Source organism: Brachypodium distachyon, chromosome 2 (genome assembly GCF_000005505.3).
Source record: "Brachypodium distachyon strain Bd21 chromosome 2, Brachypodium_distachyon_v3.0, whole genome shotgun sequence".
Classification (NCBI taxonomy): domain Eukaryota; kingdom Viridiplantae; phylum Streptophyta; class Magnoliopsida; order Poales; family Poaceae; genus Brachypodium; species Brachypodium distachyon.
In genome coordinates this window covers 17,107,739-17,134,093 of record NC_016132.3, presented here as the reverse complement: position 1 = coordinate 17,134,093, position 26,355 = coordinate 17,107,739, and the positions used below count along the sequence as shown (strand labels likewise).

At 42.9% G+C, this 26,355-nt stretch overlaps 3 protein-coding genes and 2 non-coding genes across 6 annotated transcripts; 2 read left to right on the top strand and 3 right to left on the bottom strand.

Moving 5' to 3' along the window:
* The first annotated feature begins 6,750 nt into the window (after positions 1–6,750).
* Positions 6,751–9,588, top strand: LOC104583123. The gene is made up of 9 exons (XM_024459949.1): positions 6,751–6,973; positions 7,073–7,344; positions 7,692–7,794; positions 7,939–8,013; positions 8,124–8,209; positions 8,385–8,537; positions 8,621–8,702; positions 8,813–9,137; positions 9,203–9,588. The coding sequence occupies exons 1-9, from the start codon at positions 6,829–6,831 to the stop codon at positions 9,279–9,281; spliced, it is 1,320 nt and encodes a 439-aa protein (XP_024315717.1). The 5' UTR covers positions 6,751–6,828; the 3' UTR covers positions 9,282–9,588.
* Positions 9,426–9,498, bottom strand: TRNAK-CUU. The gene has a single exon. It is a non-coding gene; the product is annotated as a tRNA-Lys (tRNA).
* Positions 9,589–10,285: 697 nt separating the features above from the next.
* TRNAF-GAA lies at positions 10,286–10,358 on the top strand. The gene has a single exon. It is a non-coding gene; the product is annotated as a tRNA-Phe (tRNA).
* A 157-nt stretch (positions 10,359–10,515) lies between these two features.
* Positions 10,516–18,689, bottom strand: LOC100825500 (kinesin-like protein KIN-14K). The gene is made up of 21 exons (XM_003565978.4): positions 18,418–18,689; positions 17,769–17,923; positions 17,566–17,679; positions 16,893–17,127; positions 16,449–16,546; positions 16,267–16,350; positions 16,110–16,187; positions 15,932–16,024; positions 15,812–15,841; positions 14,416–14,757; positions 14,229–14,310; positions 14,049–14,144; positions 13,777–13,956; positions 13,586–13,692; positions 13,307–13,482; positions 13,041–13,205; positions 12,700–12,953; positions 12,451–12,614; positions 11,382–11,749; positions 11,108–11,214; positions 10,516–10,864 (listed from the first exon to the last, which is right to left on the bottom strand). Exons 1-21 carry the CDS (start codon positions 18,455–18,457, stop codon positions 10,791–10,793), a joined length of 3,042 nt encoding a protein of 1,013 aa, XP_003566026.1. The 5' UTR covers positions 18,458–18,689; the 3' UTR covers positions 10,516–10,790.
* A 2,264-nt stretch (positions 18,690–20,953) lies between these two features.
* LOC100825195 (pseudo histidine-containing phosphotransfer protein 5) lies at positions 20,954–26,348 on the bottom strand. Of its 2 annotated transcripts, XM_024458356.1 has the most exons (8): positions 26,197–26,348; positions 25,840–26,046; positions 23,435–23,515; positions 22,601–22,731; positions 22,448–22,516; positions 21,536–21,607; positions 21,358–21,430; positions 20,957–21,260 (listed from the first exon to the last, which is right to left on the bottom strand). In XM_024458356.1, exons 3-8 carry the CDS (start codon positions 23,447–23,449, stop codon positions 21,207–21,209), a joined length of 414 nt encoding a protein of 137 aa, XP_024314124.1. In that variant the 5' UTR covers positions 23,450–23,515; positions 25,840–26,046; positions 26,197–26,348; the 3' UTR covers positions 20,957–21,206. The 2 variants fall into 2 exon arrangements, with proteins under 2 accessions (XP_024314123.1, XP_024314124.1); XM_024458355.1 differs by lacking the exons at positions 23,435–23,515; positions 25,840–26,046; positions 26,197–26,348 and adding an exon at positions 23,059–23,425 and having other exon boundaries at positions 20,954–21,260.
* Between the last annotated feature and the right edge of the window lie 7 nt (positions 26,349–26,355).

The window sequence follows — 26,355 nt, the reverse complement described above, 5'->3', positions numbered from 1 at the left end:
CTCCGAAAAGAAAGACTGCCTTTAAGCATCAAAGGGAAGCTCAGACAGCGAAAATATGGACATTTCTCTATCCTAAGTACGATAAATGATAATGCCTATGTGATAGATCTTCCGGATGAGATGGAATATCTAACACATTCAATGTGACAGACTTGGCTCTCTATCATCCAGAACAAGCACTCTACGAGGATAACTCGAGGCCGAGTTCCAAACAACCAGGGGAGGATGATGAGGGACAGTAGAGAAAACCAAAATAAAATAAAAGTAGAAGTCAGATCTCTCAAGGCTTCTACAAACTTCTATTATATTCTAAGTAACTTGTCTTTTAGTCATAGGTGTTGTGGTAGTTTCTAGAGTGTTCTACTATAAGTTGTAACTAGGATATTTTCCTAGCTTTGAGTAGTGTTCCCTAAAAGCTTCTAGTTATAAGTAGAGCTAAGTAGTGCAAACTCTTGAGGCCTATAAATAGAGGTCCACAGCTCTATCTTGGGACAGACTCTGTACCACTACCTATCAATAAAGAGCACTTTATGTTGTTTCTCTTAGATCTTGGATTAGATCTTGTGTGTTAAGAGTTTGGATTAAACTCTTGGCAGTTCCCCGCCCCTAAAGCGATATCTAGCGCAACACTTTGAAGTGGTTCCTTCAACATTTGTGCTGTCTATATTGTAGCAGCAAGGTAGAGTTGTTCCTCCACAACCTTGTGCTGCATCAGAACCTGACCATTTTGCGCCAAAGGTCACCTAGTTGGCGGTGTCAATATTTAACTTTGCAAGTATAATCGAGGATATTGTTGAGTATCCACGGAAAATATGAACATTCCTGTCGTTCATAATTTCCGATTACACCGGCATTTTCATGGAAGCCAAACCTTTTGGTTGTTTGCTCATTTTCGTCTACCGACTTTTGAGTGAGGTCTCCATAATAGCCCACTACGAGGGAAAGGCAAAGCCGAAAGGTGAGGTCAAGCCAATTTAACATCATGCCCCTAGAGATGGATGGAGAGTCTGCACCTGAGAAGAAGGTGAGTAACCGACTCGTGTACATGGTAGGCCGAGAAAAAAGAATAAACTCAGAAAGAGGTGAGAGTCCAAATAATTGTGTCCGGAACTACACCACACTCCAAATGGATCCGACTCAACCGATACTAAAGGACCACAAATTCCTTGATGTGCATCACGGAGAGGTCCGCTCTCATGTCGATATGTCTAATCCATGCGCCATCGTGCAAAGCTTGCTTGACGTTCCATCTTTTTCTTCTAAAAATTTCATAAATCCGAGGAATGATATAGACACGCATGCACAGAAAAGGTCTAAGTCCGTCTCGTCACATGGGTTGTTAGCTCCTAGCCACGCTTTCGACGAGTCGGTCCATTATAGCCACCTCAAGCGTAAGGCTCTTGCAAGAAAAAAGAGATTAAGCACACCGAGGCCACCAAGGTCCGTGGGGTGACACCTTGTCAGAACCGGTCCAAAGAAAGACGCCCCTTAACTCATTGTTCTTGATAACCCGTATGGGGATGGTACAAGGAGTGGGGTGATAAACCGCCTGAAATGTCACTTGTCACGTTAATTTTTGCATTGGATTTGTGTGCTGAATTTCCCCGGCCGTAGTACCGTGAACTGATGATAATTGTAACATTGGAGTACAACGCTAACATTTATGAACAAAGTCTCAGAGCTGTACAATGAATACTCCTATATGCTTCATGCTCCAGCTCCTGCTATAAAGGATGTAAGGAGGAAACAACAAATTGAAGCTGCACGCCTGCACCTTTTGTTTTGGCTAGTAATAATCGTTTGTAAGTATGACACAGGTGTCATGTATTATTCAGAAGTCAGTCATTGTCACGGTACGTATTTTCCATCTACCTATCCCGACCGTTGTACAGCGATGCATTACAGTTACTGATGCTTCTTTATGGATGTATATGAGCAGCTATCAGCGACGAAATTCAATCGCTTGTGTAACATTCACAAGTTGCAGCAAGACTGTTTACCCAAGCAATCTCAACCTGCAAACTCTAGCTGCAACTCCCCTGTACCTGATAGTAAGTGATAAGCAGCTACCCAAATGCGCACATCAGAGAGCATTGATCAAGTACACAGCTCTCCCGCATCCCCGTCTCCTGAAACCTCAGTCAGTGTACGCAGATAAGGATGACTACTGTAGACACAAGTTTCTCTGTAATCAGAAAGCAGACGAACAATTCGACCATGATTGTTCCTTCTCCCGGACCTACAGCTGCAGTACCAGCGCAAGCAAACGGCAGCAGGATTATCAGAATCCTGCTGCCGTAATTTTCTCCCGGCAGGACCACGCATGAAAACCCGTCGCATTGAATTCGGGGGCAAATCACTGGCCATGGATCGATCGGTCAAGCAAACGAGCTGGTATCCGCGAATTATTTTTCTTGGCCCAATCATTGTTAATTATTATTATCAGGGCGGGGGAAATTCTAGTACAACCGTGTCCACGACGTGAATCATGACAGACAGCAGGTTCCCCGTGAACTCGCAGGCGGAGCCCGCAGGCGTCGGTGCCTGCGGCTCTGTGGCGTGTCGTCCCCTCGACCGGCCCTTGCTCGCAGGAGGGGGACGTGAATTGATGAGGCGAAAGGGATCGGGACGGCAGACGGCGGAGACAGAGAGAGAAGAGACGCGGAGCAGAGTCCGTTGCGGAGAGGGCTGCAGGCTAGTAGCACGCTGCTGCACGATCGGGTCGGCAGCACCTGGCGCGCGCATGCACCCGTTGCTCTAGCCTGTCGGCCGTACGTGCCTAACATAAGCCGTAGAGACGTAGAGATCACCAAGAACTTCCTCTCTCTTTTTTTTTCCAAAAGAAGATTAGGAGAAGGAGACAGAAAAATATATATCAAAAAATGCCCTGCTGTACAAGATTTGTTTCTGCTTATCGTACAAGCCATTAGAGCTCGAGATGCCAAGTGACCATATGTACGCTTGCTTCCAAAGCAGCGGTCCTACTTCCTCCCTCCTATAATACGAGGCACGCACACATTCTTGCATCGTGAATTTAGCTAATAAAAATCATCTGTCACGAATGGGATCAAAGTAAGCATCTACTGTTTAGTTCTTCTTCTTTTGACAAAAGAAACTACTACTCCCTCCGTCCAACAAAAGATGTCTCAACTTTGATTAAACAAAAGATGTCTCAATTTTGATTAAATTTGAATGCATCTATACACTAAGTCACATTTATATACATCCAAATTTTGACAAACATAAGACATCTTTTGTTGGACGGAGGGAGTAGAAGATCCCATTCGTGACAAATTTCGTCGGCTTGGGTGTGCATTTTTAATTTGCCGAAATTTTCTAAATCTACTTTAAAAAAAATTGAGGGTGGCAGAAGTTGACACCAAGACAAAGCAAGTTTATTTTTTAGAGACAATAACATTTACACCGGGCACATCTTCAGTGGAACTTTGTTTCCAGGTTCACACGCCCTGTCATTCTCCGAGACATACGCGTTAATCCCGGGAAAGGAACCTCGGAGGTGGTCACTGACAAGCTGCAAGAAGTCCCAATTAGGAAGGCTGAATCTCTTGCGGCGAAAAGTTCTTTCGAGCTACGCACTTGGAAATCCGGACGAGACTACAAAGAAAGCCAACCCAAACTTCTGCCTCACCATAGCGGAGGCATTAGGGTTCAAGTCCATCAAAGCCGAGTACGCCAAAAGTTGGCTAGGAGGTACTGCGATCCACTTAACCGAGGTGCAGGCTCAATACCTGGGCAACTAGAAAAATCTGTTGCTTCTTTTCTACCGTAGGGACACGGCCCCTTGGTAGAAGTATAAGGTATCCACGGACAAGATGACGATCAGAGATGCGAAAGAGCTTGCGGAGACTTTAGATCTGTGAAACAAACCGAGTAGGTTGTTGAGATAAGTACAAATATCCGGCCACTGTAGCTCGTCCAACAACAGGATCAGCGAGGTTGTTTCTCTAGGGTTTGTTAAGTTGTTGTAATCCAAACTGACTTGTAAACACCCTATAAATATGAGTATGGCCGGTGGTTTATTCCCACGGCAAAACTCCCAATCTCTCCCCAATATTCTCACTTGGTGTCAGAGCCTTAGATCGCAATGCCGGACTCCGGCTCATCATCCACGACGACCTCCCTTCCGCCACTAGCAAGCTTCATCACCATTCGGCTGACATCTGCAAACTACCTCATCTGGAAAGCGCAGGTGGACCCGGCTCTTTGCATCCACTAGGTCTACGGCCACGTGGATGGCACCGTCGTCGTGCCGGCCAAGACGATCGTCACCGGCACCAACCCTGCGTACCTCTCTTGGTACCGATAGGACAAGTTGGTCCTTGGCGCTTTGCTGTCGACCATGACTGAGGAGCTCCTCGGCCAGGTCATGCGCCACACCACCGCCGCCGAAGTGCGGAGAGCACTCGGGGGATGTTCTCGTCTTCCAACTGGCGAATCCGAAGAAGGGGGACATGATGGCTGAGGCCTACTTCGCCAAGATGAAGAGGCTCGCCGACACGATGGCCACCATTGGGTGGCCACTCGACAATGATGACTTCGGCGGCTACGTCTTCGGCGGCCTAGGATTGGAATACGATCCACTCGTGCCTCCCTCACCACGGGCGATGATGACGTGAGTATCAGCAGTCTATACTCTCGTCTTGCTGAGAACAGCGCCCAGCTTGAGCTCCACTCTCGGCTGCCAACAATGTGACACGCAGCCAGGGGAACTCCAACAACCGGAACGGCGGGCGCAACAACTCCGACAATCGACACTCCGACGGCCGCAACGACAACACCCGCAACGACAACCACAGCTCCAACAACTGCCGCAATAACTACAATGGCGGGAGCAAGGTGCAATGCCAGGTGTGCAACAAGTTTGGCCACGATGCACTGCGGTGCAAGAACCACTTCAACCACTCCTACCAGCCCGATGATCAGCAGGACCACTCTGGCAACTCTGCAGGGCATGGAGGCTACTCTGACGACACCAACTGGTACGCCAACACCGGCGCGATGACCATCTCATGAGCAACCTCGACAGGTTGCACGTGCATGAGCGCTACACAGGAAAGGACCAAGTCCAAGTTGCCAACGGTGCAGGTTTGCAAATTTCGCACATTGGTCGTTATGTACTTCCTGGCTCATCTAAACCACTGATCCTAAAAAATGTTCTTCATGTCCCCAAAATTAAGAAGCACCTTCTTTCCGTTTGCAAGCTTATCCCTGATAATGATGTCTTTGCTGAATTCCATCCACATTCCTTTCTTTGTTAAGGACAAAGCAACGAGGAAGGTCATCCTTCACGCTAAGAGCAAGCATGGGCTCTACCCGGTGTCAGCTTCATGCTCTCTGTCGGCTCCTGCTCCTCGCCATTCCGGTCTAGCTGGCACCATTGTCACCAAGGGACATTGGCACAAGCGTTTAGGTCATCCCTCGTTATCAGTAGTTGAGTCTATCCTTCAGTCGAATAAGCTTCAGTTTGTGTCACCTAGCAATGGATCTTCAGTTTGTGATGCTTGTCAATATGCCAAAGCTCATCACTTCGATCGGCGGTTTTAAAATATTATGTGAGTTTTCTTGATGATTATAGTCAGTACAAATGGATCTACTTGCTTAAACATAGATCTGAAGTTGAGAATATTTTCTATTCTTTCCAAAAGCTAGCTGAACGAACTCCCAATGCTAAAATCCGTACCGTTCAATCCGATTGGGGTGGCGAATATCACCCTTTAAATCGATATTTTTCTGATACAAGGATCACTCACCGTGTGTCTTGTCCCCATACTTCTGCGCAGAATGGCATCACTAAGCGAAAGCACAGACACATCGTCGAAACCGACATCGTGCTCCTTGCTCATTCCTCGTTGCCGCCTTCCTCACTGCATGCTACCTAATCAATCACATGCACACCCATGTTCTTCAGAACTCCACGCTGCCGACTACACTTCTCGGAGACACGCCGGATTACTTGTTCCTTCGAGCGTTCGGGTGTGCCCACTGGCCCAACCTTCGCCCATATATACAACAATCGCAAACTCATGTTTCGCTCTCATCAATGTGTTTTCCTTGGGTACAGCACGCGCCATAAGGGTTACAAGTGTCTAGATCGCTCTAATGGGCGTGTCTACATCTCTCGGGATGTGGTGTCTGATGAACACACCTTTCCCTTCGCCACACCTAAGCCCTCCAGCCCAAACCCTAATCCTAGTTGAACTAGTTTTCCTTCCGATGGCCCAGTTTTGCAGGAAGATCAGCGGCGTTATGAGCTTCGCCTGCTACACCCTGACAACTCTGCCTCGAGCAGTTCCTCTTATGGTGCATTCGTTACAAATAATGTAAAGAGACCAAAATTGGACATCAAGTGAGGATGTACCAAACCATACATCCTCCCAGAATTTAATTTTGGTTCCATCGCCAACTACCCATCTATAACCAAATTTTGCAGCTTTTCCAAAATTTGGAGACACCTACAGTTCTACTGTAGAAGATGTTGGGGGACTAGACACCATATTTGTTATCAGCTATTGTTTTTCGGATTTTCCCATCGCTGTAGATGTATCTTTTAACCCAGAAAGCTAACAGAGATAGATTAAAGACTTAGAAGCTGAGAACACCCAGCCCCCAAAATCCTTTTTCATGCAAATCATGGACCAATTAGATAGGTGAAGTTTTCTGTGTCCTTCAAAATCATTCCAGAGGTCAGCAGAAGTCAGAACGGTAGTTCCAGGCCAGCACGAGCCTTCGGATCGACCGGTAGGTAGCTGGTAAGTTGTACGCACGCGGCCTCGCACTCCACCAAAGCTCCCGAATCCCAAGTCCCCAATGGCCTGCCTTTTTCGAGCCCATCCTTCGGCTTCGCGCCACGTACGTCCGTCCACCGCGACAGCTCCATCATCCATGGCGGCGGCGGCAGCAGCAGCGACGATGATGTTCCGCTTCGTCGTCCTCCTCGCGCTCTGCTCCGTCGGTCCGTACCCAATGGTTAAACTACAACTATCTGCAGTTGGAAACTTGGCATTTATCACCTTGTTTGTTGCCCTGACTGATCGATGGACGGTATGTGCAGCGTTCGTGGCGCTGCTGCGGGGTTCCTACGGCCCGGAGGAGCTTGTCGCCGGCCCGGGCTTCTCGAGGCTCCTGCGGGTGAGCTCCCTCTTCGTGCAGGACATCACGGTGAGGACGGATGAAGAAGAAGAAGGAGAAGGGCCCGGGGGAGAGAAGAATGGGCTCGTGCTCTACGGGCTGGCCGGGGCGCCGCGCCTCCTCGGCGCGCCGGCCGCGTCGTGGACGACAATGCGGGCTCGCCGCATCTTCGTCGTGCCAGCTAACTCTCACAGGGTACTCTTGCGTTGCCACTCATGTCTCTGAATTCATGTGCTGCATTGCGTATTTGCGTTGCTGCATCTGTCATGGCGTCATGCCATGCCATGGTTGTCTTGTCAGCCGTTGGTTTCAGGCAGCGTATCAGTTCGGCTCTCTCTCTCTCTCTCTCTCTCTCTCTCTCTTCTTCTTCTTCTTATTCTTCTTCTTCTTCTTCTTCTTCTTTTTGAATTTGTACACGCTTGTATGATCACAAATTCACAACTCCTCATTTTAGAGATATCGTACAATGTTGTGTCGAATTGCTTGTGAATTTTCTCTCCGACTTCTTGGTTTGATTTGCTAGTGCACTTTGCATCGTGCAGGAACGGGTTTATTTCCTGAACGAAGGGAGTCAAATCCAAGTCGATTACAGTGTCGACACTGGAGCTGAACTGATCTATCCACTTCACATCATCATTGCACAAGGTAAAATTTCCGTATCTGCAAAATGCCATGCATATACTCTCGTCAATACAGGGCATAAACGTGTGACTAGCGCAGTACTACTGTAACTCACAGTCTCACTCTCACCTGTTGAGATTGATTGCACTACTGTATAATTTTTCACAGGGAAGGAAAGATTCACGGAATGGACAGCCAATCTATCAGTTCATAACGCCACGTTATCATGGCGCATTGTGCACGGTAAAAGCGCTGCGGTGTCTGAAACTCTTAATTACGAACAAGCTGCTGCAATACTCCGAAGCATCACAAAAATCAATCCTAACGTGTACCAGATTTCTGAAAAATCACAGGAATCGGAACAGTTAAGCAGTCGATCGTTTCCTCTAGCGACTACTACTACGTCGCCGTGGGCAACTTGAACGACCAAAACACAACGGTAAAGAAATAGCCATGCATGTCCTCTGATAATTCGTCGTCAGGAATTCAGCATCAGATACTCGTATTAGCGCCGGAACTTGGAAGATGTCGTGTTACACTTCCACGTGCAAGAGCACACTAGCCCACACCACATGTATCCTCTTCTGAAGATTTCCCGTCCGTTGTGGGAGCAGGTGACGCTGGATTTCAGGATCAGGGCCGCGTTCTACGACACCACGGGAGCAGACTACGCGTGCTCGCCGGCGCCCGACTCCCCTTGCACATACAGGTTACCCATTCTGGGACACAACGCCGTGGTCCTGTCATCTGGTAGTACCGTCAAACAGGTGAAAACCTGGAAAACTAAACATCTGAACATTCAGTTTAAGTCGCACCGCACTGTTCTGACTTCTGACATGTAATATTTCAGAGACCGGATTCTGACGACGAACAGCAAGTGAAAGTGAAGCTGTCGTACGGGCCGCGCTGGATAGTGTTCGTCACCGGATCAAGTAAGTACATACTGTTCTTTTCAAGATAAAGAAATAATGATTTGATTCCATTGCCTACTGTCGCTGCAACAAAGCGATATACCCAACAAGAAGTTTTTTGTTTCATCTAGCGATCCTGGCGGTCATCCTGCTGCTGCTGTACGAGGTGATGAGCGCGCTGTTGGGTTGCTGCAACGCCGGCGGTACTACTTCCGGCGGCGGCGGGGACGACCAGAGGAGGACGTCGCTGCTGGCGGCGGGGAGCAAGGAAGGGGAGGAGGCGAGCTTGGGCTCGTCCTATGACTCCGTCTCCGACGACGGCGGCGAGGACGTAGAGGGAGGAGGAAATTACGACGAGGAGGGGCGGCGGCTGTGCGTTGTCTGCTGCGACGCACGCAAGGACTGCTTCTTCCTCCCTTGCGGCCACTCCGCCACCTGCCACGCGTGCGGCACCAGGTATATATTTGCGTCGTGGAGTGGAAGGAAAATTGTACTGTATGATGTTGATTTTGCTGCTGCAGGGTTCTGGAAGAGGGAGATGGAAGCTGCCCGTTCTGCCGGAGGAAGCTCAAGAAAGTGAGGAGGATCTTCGCCGTATGAATATGATGGTCGCATGGCCGGCCGGCTGCCCTGCTCCGGTGATGATCTCTGCGGAGTGACCATTGCCCGGATTTGGATGAACAGCTATTTTGGATGACTGTGAGAGCCAAAAAGGAAGCGACTCAACGTTTTGAAAATTAGTATCGCCCACCGTGGGGCTCGAACCCACGACCACAAGGTTAAGAGCCTTGCGCTCTACCAACTGAGCTAGACGGGCTTGGCGAAAGGAAATGAAATGATAACTATATCACTATTGTACAATGTTCACGTTGAACATATTAAGTGTACTTCTTGGAGATGTAGGAACCAGGATGAACTTATCGGACCGTAAATGGTGAGATTAATGGCAGCACACTCAACATATTACTCCCTCCGATCCTTATTACTTGTTGCTATTATAGGCATGTATCTACACACTGAAAATACGACTACTAAAAATAAAATAATTAGGTGTATTGGTTTATTTCCACCATGACATTAACAATAAAATTCTTCGGACAAGGATTGAAGCTAGGTCGGTAAGAAAATACCATCGTTCCACACTAGGCCGCTACTATGTTGATCGAAGGATTGTAATCGTCTAAGAAATTTTCCTTCAAATCTTTTGGATTGGCTGAATGGAACTGGAAAGTTGGCTTTACTCCAAATTTAATAGGAATTTTAAAATGAGGCCGTGCATCATGCAAAAAATCATCAGAGATGTCCAAGGTGAGGTCACGTTTTGCCCTTTTATGTCCAACCAAGAGACATTTCATGCAAGGCAGATGCACAACTATGCGCGCGAAAATTTTGGATTTACAAAATTTTGTTTGCTAAGAATTTTCAATTTTCCTAAGAATCTAATACTCCATGCTAAATTCATGTGTTTCGAACAGATTTTATTTAATTTTATATTTGGGGTCATTCCCTATCTACGGCCGCAAAGCTACAAATGGACCGGAGAAATGCCGTTGGATCCTACATGGTTGAAATACAAAATATCAACCCTACGATTTCCAACAAAAGCGGGGATAGCTCAGTTGGGAGAGCGTCAGACTGAAGATCTGAAGGTCGCGTGTTCGATCCACGCTCACCGCATCCTTTTCTTTTTCTCTACAGAGAGGCAGTGTTTGTGTACTCCTCCTGTACCTGAAGCCCTGAACTGAAGTTATCTAAAGAGAAAGCATGTTTGGTTTCAGTTCCTTTTAGTTTTGGCCCCCTGTGTGACCTTCGCCGCCTTGGTAGCTTCTTCTAATACAAGAGGGAAACACCATGCCAAGTATGCCACCAATGTTTGATCTACATAGGCAAAAGATGAGGTATTGAAAACTCATCTTCTATCGGGAGATTGTTTCACATTTCTTGGGTTACAATCATACAATTACTCTACAGCTACCGCACCTTCACCCTCCTCAAGTCAGAGTAAGCTTACAAAATACAACGGAGAGCTCCTGGAAGGCTTGAGCGTGCTCTACTTCTACCATATTTTGGAGGCGCATACAAAATACAACCGAGCAACTGGAACATGTTCTACTTCTGCCATCTTTTAGAGGCCTGAACTGAAGAGCCTCCTGCTAACTGGTTTGATGGAGCCTTTGTATGATCTGGTGAGACAATATTATTCTCATTAGTACCAGCGGAGGATAATTAGCTGTTCGTTCTAGTTTAAGTATTCACAGCACGTCACACATAAATATGGAAATCATTCGAGATGGAACAATATGCCACTTTTTCCAAAATTTGAACGCTTATAAGCACTGTTCACTTAAATTTTTGCAGGTGCAATAATAATAGAGACGTATCATGTCAGAAGGAAGTCTTATGCTTGGTTGGTTCATAATACATACTTGGAGTCTTCAAAACTGCATCCCTTGGTTTTGACCTGGGCATTGCTGACTGCCCATTTTTTGTGAGAGTGTATTTGGCAGTTCGCAATGGAACTCTATCTCTATGCCTGAAATCATTGAGCATTACCAGATTAGTAATTAAGCATACTTTTCAGAAGACGAAAGACTCTCATGATGACAAGTATAGGCAGAGAGAAATACTCCTAATGCATCCTAGTAATGAAAGGAGAGAATTGACAATTTTGATGAAAGTGCAATAGGAACTCGAGAGTACATTGTTGTGTCGTCTGAGTTTGAGTTCAGGATATTCGTCTTGCCAATAGAATAGTCGGTTTCTCTTACTGAGGAGCCATCTTCAGATACATTGTCATCATAATCTGCTTCATCCAACCTCGTAGGTGCAATATCAGTGGGTGAAGTATGACCAACATTTGCATTCACCTCAGCGTAACTCAGACGATCCGACAGTTCGCTCTGTTGGTTTAATATGTCCAGCGATGTCTGGTTGGAATTAAAATTATTTGGCAAGCTTGCACCATGTTTGTCAATGACAAAACTTGGGGATTTAGCTTTGTCTTTCACGAGTTGGAGCTGCTCAATTTCCATATCTTTTCGTGAAATAGTGTCTTTCAAAGATGAAACCTGAAATGAAAACATAAAGTGCAACTTTTCAAACTGAATGACAAAATATCCACAGTACAAGAAAGAATCATCATCAGTGACATAAATAGCAAACATGAACCATCAGTGTGGGAGTTTAAACTATTAATTAACAGCAACACAAAACTTGAATGATATCCGCAATAATACTAAGCTATTGAATTATAGAAAGCTTTTGTCTAAAAAAAAGCTTAAAGCATACACATGGTCCTATGAAAGTACAACTATTTGTATTTTTCTTTTCTTTCTGTAGTTGATTACTAACTTTGTTCACAACAGGACTATGTAACATGTTGCCCTACATGGTCCATGGCATTGGCTATCCTTGTTGGTAATTTCATATCCAGTACTGAACTATCCAGCAAGGAATAGATTGGAAACTCCTGCTATTTTACTATTGATTTTCACAAATTGTTAATGCATGCTACGAAACCAGTTTCAACAGTTTAACATCTTACCAATTGTAATTAAGAGGTTACAAAAACCATGCTCCATGCTGAGGTTATAAATGATCATAAAAGGGAAAGATGTATTTTGATTTTGGGGAGATAATTAGGATAATGATAATAATCTGGTACCAAGTTTATATGTAAGTCTAACCAAAAAAGTTCAATAAGTACACAAAAGGAAAGCAAATAAACTCCAGTTCGAGACGAGTTTGATAGAAGCTAAAGTATTAGAACCTGTTCCAACAGCTCTTTGATATCCTTTCCCTCTTTATTACTTCTTGCAGCACCTAACTCTACTCCAGAAACTCTTTCAGCAAACTTTAGAGTGCTTATAGTTTCTGAATATGACTCAACATCAGGATTTATTTGGACAAACATCAGTGTCTTTGCTTGTCCACCTGAAATTAAATAATTTTAAGAAATAATTGAAGGCCACACAAAGCCTCAAATGCATAATTTACCAACAAGTAAACAATTGATTACCCAAAGAGCTTTGAAGAACTTGTGTTAGCTTGCTGTTTCTGTATGGCACATGGGCATTTTTCTGTGCCAAAGCAAAAATCACATCGCCTAAAGCAGAGAGTGATTTGTTAATGTGTTGAGCCTCCTTTAATCTATCTCCAGTTGCTTCAGACCGCTCAACTCGTTCACTGCCAGCAAGATCAATGAGATGTAGACACCCTCTAGAGGTAGATCCATTCTTCACATCCAATCCTCGAACATGTACGGTTAGAATGCTACATGTAACAACAACTTCTTAATAAATCAAAATTATAGAGAATAAAGATACATATCATACAAGTTTGGTTAAAAGTTCAGTCAACCTGTGGGACCGACTGCTCCTTTCATTTAGAGCTGTTGAACCAACTGCTCTGTTTGCTAGTCCGATTTCCATCAAGTCTAACACATCTGATGTTGACTTAACTGGGTGTAAACTTGCATCTGGTACAACAAGTCCATTGGGTTGAGAAGTGTTCCAAATCCCAAGTGTTTATTAATGTCAAGGAGTACCATCATTACTTTTTGCAATTTTGGTAGTAACATAAATATAAGAAATGTAAGAAAAAATGGCATAGTTTTCAAAGGATATCGTTTCTGCGCAATATTGTTGGACAGAAGATCACGAACTTGTTCATTGTATATCTCAACCATTTGTACGCCAACCTCATATGAGAAAACATTTCTCCTACTTAGTGAGATATCAAATAGATCATTTAAAGCCCGGTAATTGACACCCCAATCTTTTTTTGACATACTAGGTCCACTCTGAAGAACAAAAAATGTAGACAACAAGAGATTAATGATTATAGTCAGTAGCATGCTCAGTACATTGCAAAAAAAACATGGCACTCAAGATTAGAGTTAGTACCATTGTGTAAGTTTTTCCAGAACCAGTTTGGCCATACGCAAAAATACACACGTTGAATCCATCTAGAACTGATCGAATCAACGGTTGAATGTCTGAGTAAACGTCAGCTGTGAATTGAAAAAAAGTGTAGTTATTACAAAATCAATTAACATGCAAACCCAATAACCAAAATAAGCCTTACAAATTTGTACCTTGAGAAGCAAATGAGCTGAACACTTTGTTGAACTTGAACATCCGATGTCCATCCTTTCCTTGCTTAAATGGATTTGAAATCAGAAGTTCACCACTTTCACCAATGTAATCAACAGTGGTTGATTTTTTATCTTGACCAGGAAGAAATGGTCTTACACGACAATACACTCTTATATTACCTAGAAGAAAGGCGGACATTTTAAACAAAAATGTTAACATGATAGATCGGTAGCTATGTTCTGTAGTTAAAAGAATATGAGCAATGGAATACCTTTTAATTCTTGCATTTCGTTAAACAACTTCTGATTTTCAGCAAGAACTTTGTGATAGTTTTCGGCAGCATCAACCATACATTTTAAATTGGACCCTGGAAAGTTTAAATACCAAATAGATTAAACATAAAAGTAAACATATACTCTGAAACATCAGAAAATAATGCAACAAAACATACCTAAATTAGACATTTCATCTTTCCACTTCATTTGAAGAGCATACATGTCATTTCTGATCAACCGTGATGATAAATTTAAATCCTATGATGGTAACTCAATAGAGAATATGTAAGAAACAAAAAAATGGAACCTTATTGACTATTCATGTAATTCCAAAATATAATTTCCTGTTGCAAATAAACATACCTTGACATATAACTGTTGACTGTTCATGTAATTCTGAAGAATGTTTTCCTTTTTGTTCCATAACTGCGATTTTAGCTGAGAGGCAGTCTCAACTTCTTCTATTTTCCTGTTTGATTGAAATACAAAAAGCTCAAACTCCTTAACTCTGTTGGTTAATTGTTCTCTCATTTGCATTGTCTTTATTTCAAACTGCTCAAGCTGTTGTTGATGCAGCCTACTCATCTCTTCCATTTCTTCCTTAAGGCTCCCTACCATGTTCTCAGCATTTTCTTTTTCTGTCATTAACCGTATAACATTTTGCTCACTGAGTTTTCTTCTCTCTTCAATATTTATCTTTTCTTCCTGCAAGAAGCAAAAGGAACTGCAATATGTTATCCTATTCCTAACTAGCAGCACGATTTCTCCTAATAGTACAACAGTACAAGTGATGAACAAATTATCATAAAATATCACAATGCCATTCTTCTTTTTATCTGCTCAGATATAGATATTTAACTAGTACATAACATATTTATACGAAATAACTCCACTTTTGACCCCTGAACCTCCCCTGAAGTCATTTGGCCCTAAAACTTTGGGACTTACTAAAACTGAACCCTGAACTTTTGAAAACGTCCACTTTTCAATCCTCGGCTGATGCCAAAACGATGTTTGCTGACACGACGTCCACGTCAAGTTGGTTTTACAGATGTGGTTGCCACAGGGATATGAGGTGCACGTTCAGTGATTGGTCTCCCCTACCATGACTCTGTGACCGTGAGACCTCGCCAGCTCGCAGAAGAGTAGCATCAGAAGGATTAGAGATTTTAGGGTCCATGTTAGTATTTAGAGGTTTTAAAAAGTTCAAATTATTAATTGGAGTTTGTATCGTCTTATATTGCGCAATAGAAGGCAAAGTCAGCGAACATCACCACCACATCAGCCAAAACTGCTTTGCAATCAGCCAAGCTCCAAAAGTCGATGGTTTGAGCAATCCGGGGTTCAGTTTCAAACGGTTTCAAAGTTCTAGGACCAAACTTGACTCCAGGGAAGTTCGGTGGCCAAAACTAGACTTATTTCTATATAATACTATAGAAGCAAAAAGTATGTTGAGTGAAGAATAGGGATGACAAATCTTCTATATCTAAGTAGAAGCAACCCACTACTTGATTTCTCTAAACATGCAAGCATGCCACATCATCACATAATTAATTTGTTCACACCTATTTAGTGGAAAACTCATACTTTTGCACATGCATGTTACTTCCATCAAGTTATTCCCACTAAGTGAAGAATGTACAATTTTATTATATGTTTTAGTTTTGAATACTCTTTATGTTAACTAAAGTTTCCGCAACAACGTGCGGGGCATAATCTAGTTAAAGATATACATATAAGAAGTTAGAATATTTCATACCTTGACTGCCTTGAGCCGATTAAGTATCATCTAATCAAGAAAACTACACGGTATCAGCACAAAATGAAAAAAAAATGAACTTCTATAATTTCTCCTGACAGTAAAGTAAATAATTTGTACCTGGTTTTCTTCATTTGTGCCATTTACCAATACTTCGAGTGCTTTAATTTTTGAACGGTACTTTTCTTCCCTTGTCCTGGTGATAGTATTTTGCTGAAAAGCAAGGGATCCTCTGAATTCAAGAGCTGCTTTATAAGAAAATAGAAAAACATAAATTTCAAGTAAAGTTTTTTCTTACATTTCTAATGTACTCTGCTTGAATACAGAGGCGACGCTCGATTTCTTGGACTACTTTCCTCAGTAGATAAACTACACGCTGATGTGAAGAGATTCAAGTTAGATGTAAATGTAACAGTTAAATAGAGAGGGTTGTGTGGTTCAGAAGCAAGACATACATGTGGAATTTCTCCTTTTTTTCTCTCAATGCTTTCGTCTAGAATGCCATTAACAACAGTAAGAAGCGACTGAGTTGGTGCATCCTGTGAGAAAAGAAATACTATTAGGAAAGGGATAACCAATCACAAGACAGAGCAATTCAACAAGTTTAAGCAATATCCTAGATGGCAACAAAAGTTACATCTAAACTGTTCGAATGCATCATCTCTGAAATCTTGGCAGACGGAAGATCAGCATAGGATCCCCGTTTTAGCTGGAAAATCTCACGAAGCTTCTCCCCTGCAGTGTATAACAAGATGATAGGAATTAAATTCTACAGAAAAATATGATCCTGAAAATATAGAAGACATTGGTATTCAGTGACTCAAATTGCAACAGAATATAAATTCTTAAACAGTATTGTGAATATGAAGCATCACAACCATGTTTAAAGCCCTGCCAATTGCCAAAGCACTCAACCTTATCAAATCATGCGTTGTCATTATGTTTGCATAACTGCTACAAGTATAATATGAATACATACACATTGTATCTTATATGCTACTCACACAATATGATGGCCAAGTGGCAACTACACAGCTAATTTACAGAACTGCATGCATAATAAACAACAATATGTGCATACCGTTAAAGACAGGAGTTTTCTGCTGAGACTTGGGGTATGGAAGCCCATTTCCCCTGTCCTCTCCTGAGGATGTTTTCCCTTGTGCTGCACTAGCAACTACAGGCCCATCAGTTTCCAGAACTCTCCATTTTTTCCGTGAAGGAGTCTTTGAAACATTCCCTAGATTATCAACTAATGCAGGATTCAGATTGTCCTGCAGAACCAGGAGGCAATCCACCACCGAAGACATTGATCCCTGCAATCATCAAGTCCATTGGAGTCAACATAATATAACATGTGAGCAATGCAAACATGACCAACAAGCTATTTCCACAAGCCATTTCAGCATTTCCTATTCTTCTCTCTTGCCTCAATCTTTTCAGATTTTTTTCTCGCTCTCTCTTCTCTCTCCTATTCATTCTCTCATCTTGTCATGGTACTTGTGCTAGGTTGTTTCTTAATTAGGAAACAGCTTGTCCCATCCAACCCTATTTATCTCTTATTTTATTACATCTCTCCTCCATTTCACCTCTAAGAAAGGGCTTGCATGCATTGTTGGAGATGCCATTAGTATGTAATATGATTATAAGACAAACACCCAGGTTCTAAGAAATTGCTTCCAACAATGTGATAATTAAGAATTCAAGCATGCATACAAACTACTCCGTACTTAATATGATAAGAGCTACCTCACCTCCTCAAGATCTTTGACGCTGAAGCCTGGTATCCCCATATCAGCAACCACTGAGAGGAACTTCTTCACATTGCCTGTCCGCTGCTCTGACGATGCGTAAACATCAGATAACCCCTAAACAAAAACAGCCATATCAAAGTATACCCATCAACATCTCCACCGCTCAACAAAACACCAGAATTTCTGGAGCACAAAAGTCACACCTCAAGAACACCAGGGATGAGTGTGTTCACAATATGGCACAGAGCTGTGCCATCGCTGATCAGCTCCCGAAGCTCTTCATCAGATGAATCCAGTGGCAAACGGAACTCTGGGATTAAAGCACTAAGCCATTTGATCACCTCCGCACGCCGAGCATCTACCAAGGTTTTTAAACAATCATGTGAAACAAATATACAAGGAGAGAATTAGAGAAACATGTAAAAATCACAAGCACGAGAGCAACAGCTCAAAGTTAACAATTCATAGGGGGGAATCGAGACACAGCAAAAGTTCAAAGGGGATAAACGAGGCACAGCAAAAGCAAACAAAATTCGAAATCGGGGGGTATAGTAAGCAAAATGTTAACAGCAGGGCACTTCTTTGGCAAATATCTTATTACAACCACCGAAATACAGTAGAAATCAAACACCGTGAGCTAGAAGAGATTCGACTCCAGATAACTGAATCAGAGCTTCGAATAGGAGGGTTGCCTTTGCGCAAAAAAAAAAGAAAAGAATAGGAGGGTTGCCTATAGCTGACGAACTGTATGCACCAACGGAAAATCACGAGAAATACTCTCGCTGACCAAAATTCAACCTCCTAGGCTCGACCCTATAACAGCACGATGAGCATTCGGAAGAGCCGCCTCACCTGCCTGGAGCCCCTCGGAATCGCCGTCCATGCTCCCCATTCCCCGCCCCCCTAGCCGGCGCGCGGCGGTCCCGGCACAGATCGAGGCTGCCGCCGGCGAGATTCGGGCGGATTCGACCTCGGAATGGGCGGGAATCGGGGGTTTCGGGGCCGCAATGCGGGGGGCTGGGGTTTTGCCTCCCGCCGTCAGCCGTCTCGTCCGCCGGCCGGGGTGCGCGCTTTGGCCTCTGTGCTCTGTTTTCCCTTTGGTTCGGCTCGGTAATGTCGTGTGTCGCGGGGTTTTGATTTGTTTTGATGTCGCCAGCTCGTCTTCCTTAACTCGTGCTCGCGTTACCGTCAGTTATAGCAAGCGAGGGTGAGACCGTGACAGGAGCTATGGACTTTTTTTCTTGGGAAATCTCTCTCCTTATTTTCCTAGGATCCCTCCATCCAAAATTGCAACGGGCACCGAATTTTATGATAAATTTTGGCCACTAATTTAATTACTAGTACCTTTTTCGCAACGAGACAAGGACTTTATCAAACTAGATGATGTCCTGCGTCTCGTTGGGAAATTGTATTAAAATTGCATAAATAGATGCTTAAAGTTAATTAACACTAATACTGTAGACAAATATAAAATTGTTCTTGTTTTATATACTTAAAAACAATAAACATAAGGAGTATGTGACAAAATGATGTTAAGAGAAAAACTTAGAACATACATGTACTTTTTTATAGGTGCAAATCATAGCTGCTCGAGTGATTAGGACTGCCAATGACTCGACTAAAATACTTTTTAGAACCTATATGTGCATTATTTTATGTAATCATGACCAACAGGCGCACCTCAAATGTTTTTATCAATAATTATAGGGATACATCTTTTTTTAGTTAATGAAAGAGAACACCTCCACTGGCTTATGTATCATCTAATGCACACAAACCATAAGTTTAGCAAACATACTCCAAGCTCACAAGCAAAATAACTATGAGCAGGAGTAATAAGGTCCCGATAGATGAAAACTAGTAAAGGAACATAGCCTACTACGTTAATGGGTGTTATTGGTGTGTTTTGTTTTGTTGCCTTTTTTTTTGGCAAGCCGCTATCTCTATGCCCAAATCTAGTTCATTTTTCTTTACTAATATTGGTCCATTCTTGGAGAAATAAAACCATGGTCAAAATTTTGGTTGGCCAATTTGTTGACAGGATAAACTTAGGTTAAAACCAACAAAACCTCTAATTTTCCAATTTCCTTCTGCCCGCATCTTTAGTTTAGCTCCAGCTGCTCGTTCTAGTAAACATAAGTTTTGAAATCTTGTGCTCCAGTCACTTCTTTTTTAAAGGAAAAATATCAGTCACTACATCAATGCCAAGCGACTCTGTTAAAGAACAGAGCTGACGGCGTCAGAAGAGATTAAACGTCCAGACGACGTGCGCGGCACACGCGTTTGAAGTTTTCTTGCCTGGGGCCCACCTGATGGCCGGCACGTTTGGTAGCGCTGAGCTGACGACGTCAAGCGGTTTTAATCGTGTTCCCGCCAGGCCCGCCAGGGCGACCGCCTTTGAGTAAATCAAATGATGCCCAGGAGCCCCACGCTTCTGCAAACAAGCGATGGATGAAGAAAAACAATTGGGTGTACTTCATACTGATATACTAACACGCGAATCTGTAAGCTTGAATCCCAAAATATGACCATCTACAGCTTGCATACAACAGAACAAGAGTTGAATGCTCTAAGCTGCGATACTATTCAATACCTTATTGGATTGAATATTCTTTTCTGTTTAGCCATATACTACTTCCGTTTCGTAATTCTTGTCCGCAATTTGCTCAAAAATGGATATATCTCTTCCTAAAAAGCGTTTAGATACATGTAATATTTCGACAAGAATTATAAAACGGATGGAGTAGTTTTTTTTACATGTTCACATGTTACATCTACATCCACAGTTTGTTTTACAATCCTCAGTTTCGGTCCTAATTTCTGAGAGTTGGGCGCGGTGGCATTTTAGCTGCAATATAGGACGCGGTGGCATTTTAGCTGCAATATAGGACGCGGTGGCATTTTGATTGTAATACTGGTCCCCAGCAGTTTCTCCTGATAGCGTCGGTGCAACTGTTTCGTGGCAAACTTGCAGAAGGAATTAATCACAACGACGTGATGCACTTCAATTTATGTCTGCCTCGAAAGCTGGGTGACGATAAATGTTGTAACATTCCCAGCCTTTCAAGTGGTTACGACTTAACAGTCAGGCTAGAAAATACTGCCGACGCATTTAGACTTTGCAGTTCTGCATACCCAGATATATCCTTGGTAGCTCAGTCATGTCCATCAGAGAGATTTTACAACTATTCCAGTTAGTTCAGTAATGTCCACCAGACCTTGATTACATCCATCGCAACCTCCCTCCTGTCCGTCCAAAGCTCTTTTAACTTCAGCCCTCCAACATCAGTAGTTACCGACACAAAATAGATTCAACTCTGCAGAACGATCCATCACCTGACAGTTGAGGCAAAATAAGAGCAGAGAAGAAAGCGATAAAAACACAAACTCATAAGCTAGATCGATTTTAGTTTTATCGCATATATAGCGCAATAAGAGGACATGTCATGTACATCAGAATATTGTCTATTATCACCACAATAGGGCACCAACATGGTTGCCCGTATGATTGTATGATATGCAATTGCGCCCTTGAGGCCATGACAACACCATGCCTTAATCCTATTCCTGGTGGGTCTTTTATTCACTGCAACTACCCCATTCTGGTGCACCTGTCTGTCCGAGTGCCAAGGTCTGGCTCCTTACTTGCCTGCAGGCCTGGTTGCGGTCCCGGCAGGACCGGCTTGTCGCAGCAGCTGCCGTGACCATGTAATGTTATTAGAACAAGAAGATATAGGATATCATGGTGATGGCTGGTTCTCAAGAGATGAAGCTGGGGATGACAAAGATTACCTGGAAGTAGGACTCCAGCTTCTGCCTAAGGATAGCATGCTCCCTCTTCACTTTCTGGAAAGATCTCATGCAGCTGCAAAACATCCATAGAGGAAGACACATAAGAGATGAACTAATGAGAATTCATGTGTCAACATGCTAACCAACTAAGCAGTAAAGAGAGAGAAAGGGGGGTTACCCTTCAGCATTTTCTTGTCCACAGTTGTTCCTGAATAATGTGCACTCATTGTTCATCTTAGAAGCACCAATGCTGTGACAAGTTGTGTTAAACCAAAACACTATAATCATAATATATAAAACAAATGCAAAATTGTCAGCTCCTTATATCATGATGACAAATAAGCTGTAAGCATGTAATCTCATCATTTATAATAGGTCGACGTCGCCACCTCCACATGCATTGAACTTTAGTTAAAATGGACGCACATGACCAGTAGCACACCAGCAAAAGCAATACAAGTCTCTGCATTAGCAGATCTCTGTAAAATTTGGTTTGCACATTCACTGGGCTTTAACTGCATTAACAGGGCACTAAACAGAGGCACGTCAAGTAAAATACAAATGCTGAAGCACTCCAAGCAAAGAATGTAATTGAACTAACTACAAGGCACTATTTCGAGTTGAGAACACAAAAAATAAAGTGGTCGAACACACCAGACATCTAGAAGAAGTCTAGAATCCAATCCTGCAGGAGCATTCTGGTGGCTCATGAAACAAATAGTTGACAACTCATTTGACAAATTTCCCATACATATAACTTGTACAATAATAAGTGTAGTCAAAGGTTCAGACTAAGTTCAGTGCAAACTATGCAAGAAAACATGAAACCAAAACATTCTCATTGATAGCTCATGACACCGCCACGTGCGGCTCTCCTTCAACAGGAGATGGCTTTCAAATCCAAGTTGAACAGTTTGTTGGGAAAATCAGGATTTTCCTTTTCCCACCGAATAGGTAATTAATACTAGGCAAGAACTTGCCTAAAAGGGCAATAAATTCAACAGCCTCTAAGAGTCCAACACCAGTTCTGTGACATAGGCATGCATCATCGATTGCATAAAGATAATCAAAAGCAACTGTCTGGAGTTACCTATAACAACTGCCTTTCAGTTGCTGCATGTGTGCATCCCATCTATTGAAATCTTCGGGATACTTCTCCCTGCAATGTTGTTGTTATATTGCTTACCAAATACAGCTGAATGTGCAATAGAATCAACCAATTTTGTGGAATTCCATTGCTTACATAGCTTGCTCGATGTTTGTCACTAGCCTCACCGAGTCCTTAAAGAACAAGGAAACCACTTCTTCCGCAAAATTAGGGCTTGTTTCATCCTGCAAGTCCTCAATCTGACAAAATTGCTCATCCAAATACCCCTGTTACCATATATGGTTCTCTAAATCAGCAAATATCACTAACACACATTAAGGTAAATAGCAGAAACATGAGAGTTAAAAAATGGTAAAAATGTATATCTCAATTCTTAAAGCATTTATGCACATAAAAAGTAAAATAAGAATTTGGACTTTACATGCTAACAAACTTATTCAATATTTTTTACTTCATTCAGATTCTTCTAAGGTGTGCCAAAGTTTGTATGCGGAGGTGCCAAGTGGCAACTCTTATCTTGCCTCTCTAAAAAAATGACATGTATTATTGCCTCAACTACAATGCTTAAAGTTTGAGATGAACAGAGCACAAGCCTGATCAAAGAGGCTCCTTTTCAAGGATGCTGCTTGGCGTCGCAAATTAGCATACTCCATTTACAAGTATTGAATGATTGAATGATGGGGAAAGAGGCAAAGCAGAGGCCTTAAAGGTGGGAGCAAAGCACAAATTGCATATCCAACTGGTCGATCACTTTGGGTGTAGAAAGCTGAACATGAGGTTGTTTATATAGGTCTCGAGGTTGTCGCTATTCCTGGAAGTGAAGATATTTTGAAGTTCCGAAGACAAAGCTTATCATCTCACATATGCAAATGATTATGTTGCCAACTTGTGCAACATCTATTCACATTTTGGAAAACGACTCGAACAGCTACAACATTTGGCGTGCGCTTGGTGCGCAGAAACCATAACCTTTGTTCTTTGCATTATGCAGACCGCTTAATACATACAGTCCAACAAGATACAATGTTTTCCTCCGCAAAATCTGCTAACCTGAAGAAGGTAGGTGAACTCCATAAGAAGGTATGATGAGAAAAATGAATGCCTATCGCATAATCTGATACAGGTCCACACATGACAACTTCAGATAAGTCCTAAATTCCTAACAGCTCAAGGCTTGACGACACCAAAATATTTTTGTAAAGAAGGAACCATTGAGGGCAAAACAAAACAACCTTCTCTTTTCATCACAAGAAACTTTTACATGAGTTCATGTCTACATGACTTGGTCTGAGCAGACTGGAGTTACCAAAATCAAGACAATGAACACAAAAGAATATGAGGTTTCATCAGAAATCATGTTTCAAACGGTAGCCAGTCTTACAGGAAAAGAACATGTGTCAAGTCTGAATTTGATATCCTAACAGAGGAAATTTTTTAGAGCGACACGCTGCAGGAATGAATAGCCAGACCTAAGGGGAAGGATACTACGATACTAGCATTTGTGCATCTAAAATCGTCGAGAACGATAGAGAATTAGAATAGGTCTAAGATACTACGATACTAGCATTTGTGCATCTAAAATCGTCGAGAACGATAGAGAATTAGAATAGGTCTAAGATATGTCTACTTTGTGCACAACCAAAAGAAAGCTGTAGAGAGAAAACGATTTCAATAGCTCCTTCCAACAGTTACAAACCAAGACTCTCGCAAATCACTGGACCACGTGGCAGAACATCAAGCTTTGCTAAAAGGAGCAAAATAGATTCATTCAGCGATTGGTCGAACGAGTTATCTTTACCATCCTTCAAGCAGCATCACATCTTGATAAGAGAATCTGATGTGGAATGACACAACCAAAAAGCCTATTGACCGGAAGATAAAAGAATGAAAACTCTAGGCAGATCAAACTGCCATAGCACGGAGTGATAAAATGAGTGCACAATATAAACTACATAGAGCAGTTGCTACCTTCCCCGAATGTTGCACGCGCTTATATTAAGATCCTATAGCATAGCATGGTTTCACTATTCTATTCATCCTTGCAGTGGCATCACTTTCCCTTTATTTACAGAACATTCGCATGACAACATCTTTCTGAGAGTGCAAGCCAGCGTTTGGCCTCAAAATGCAACAGAGGATGAAATATCTCTCTGGAGAAATTGCACAGGCACACGACAACATTTTTTTCCTCTTTAAACCACATTCAAGACCGTGCGACAAATACATAATCCATTGTTGCATTTCTGAACAAGACAACAGCAGCGTCCAATTTACCTGCAAGTTGTAACAAAAAAGCCCACTGTACCAGCAAAATATGACATGTAATGCCATGCCAGCACTTCATGCATGATTGGTACATGAGTTTTTTTGTAATTAACATGACATTGACGGAGTTATGGTCCTACCTGATTCAGCACAATGTCATGATAATATCTGGTGATCTTACTATTGTGTATGACAGTGTGCATGCCAAGTGGTTATCGCTTGCTCCTTGCCTAATCACTACCAAAATTTTGAGATCAAGCTCAGTTCCTTTTTTAATTTTTGGTAATTTTGAGTGAATGGTTCCCCGGAAGCTAGGGTGTCTCATGAAGTTTTTGCACACTTGCTCTGAGAAGCAATGAACATCATGTCGGCGATAGGACCAGCATACTCTGATGATATTCTTTAATCGTGTGTGCAGGATGTACCATATACATGGCATATATATCCTCTTGCGTGACTTTATCTATACCAGTGGCTTATGTCAGCTGTGAAAAGTAACACTTTTGTAGCAACGATACATGAACCTCCCTAAGCTAAAAACTACCATCCACAAGTAGCATAAACTCAACATGGCTGACAGTGCACTTCAGATGCTCTACCTCGTCTTCCGAACATGCTCCTTTTATTATTATTTTCTATATATGTTCATAATGTTCTTATTTGCTTAGTGTCCAGATGAATTTTTTTTCAGTGTGTAGTTCTTGTGTTCGTCCCTATAATTTCAAATATAAAGATAAGACAGGCCATTCATTTATTAACCTCTGGTGTGTGGTGGATAGCAAAGAATATTGCATGATCTACAATAGGTCCACATGATTATGCATAACACATTATCATTACTCTGGTAGCTCCAGCAAGGCATCAACCTCCTAATCTGGATTACTGCTTGCACCAAAGTCCATACATTACGATAACAAAAAGCACCTAACGCGCATTAACAGTCCTTGCTAGGCAGTGCACACAGTGTGTTTCTAGCAGTGGGATCATACACCTATCTCAGCAAAATCTAGTACTCCGTACTTCAAATAAATGTAAGCAAGAATACAAGTGGGGCAATCTTTGTCAAGGTAGCATAGCAGCCTGTAATGCATGTCGCGTGGATACACTACCTCTTTTAGATATCTCGATTCCGTGGCTGATGTGATGGCTCAATGGCTCATGGCAACCCACTGTCCCTCTAGTGATACCCAGATTGGGGCTGGGCAAAGCTGCAGTGATGCCTACACCAAGCGGAGGGATTGGCGGACACGGGATTCTTCGATAGGAGCCCCCGCGACCAGCAGCGTCCCCAATTTGCCGCGCAATCATGCACATCTCTGCTCGAATCGGAACAAATCAGCGTGGCCAAACCAGCATCGCAAACTCGAAAGTAATCGAAGAAAATAATCAGGAACACCGGTGCCGGGGTGCCCTCCTGCATAACTGAGCACGCAAGGGAGAGTAGAACCGAGTGGGGTAGTTGTTACCGGCGGGGCGAGGTCGGGACGACGCCGGCTTGACGGCGGTTGCGCCCTGTGGAGCGAGGCCGCGGCGGCGGCGGAGTTTGTTGGGGCTAATGGGCTGGGAGGATGCTGGCCTGCTTGGGGAAAGGGATAAAACTGTTTCTAATTGGGCCGTGTACACGT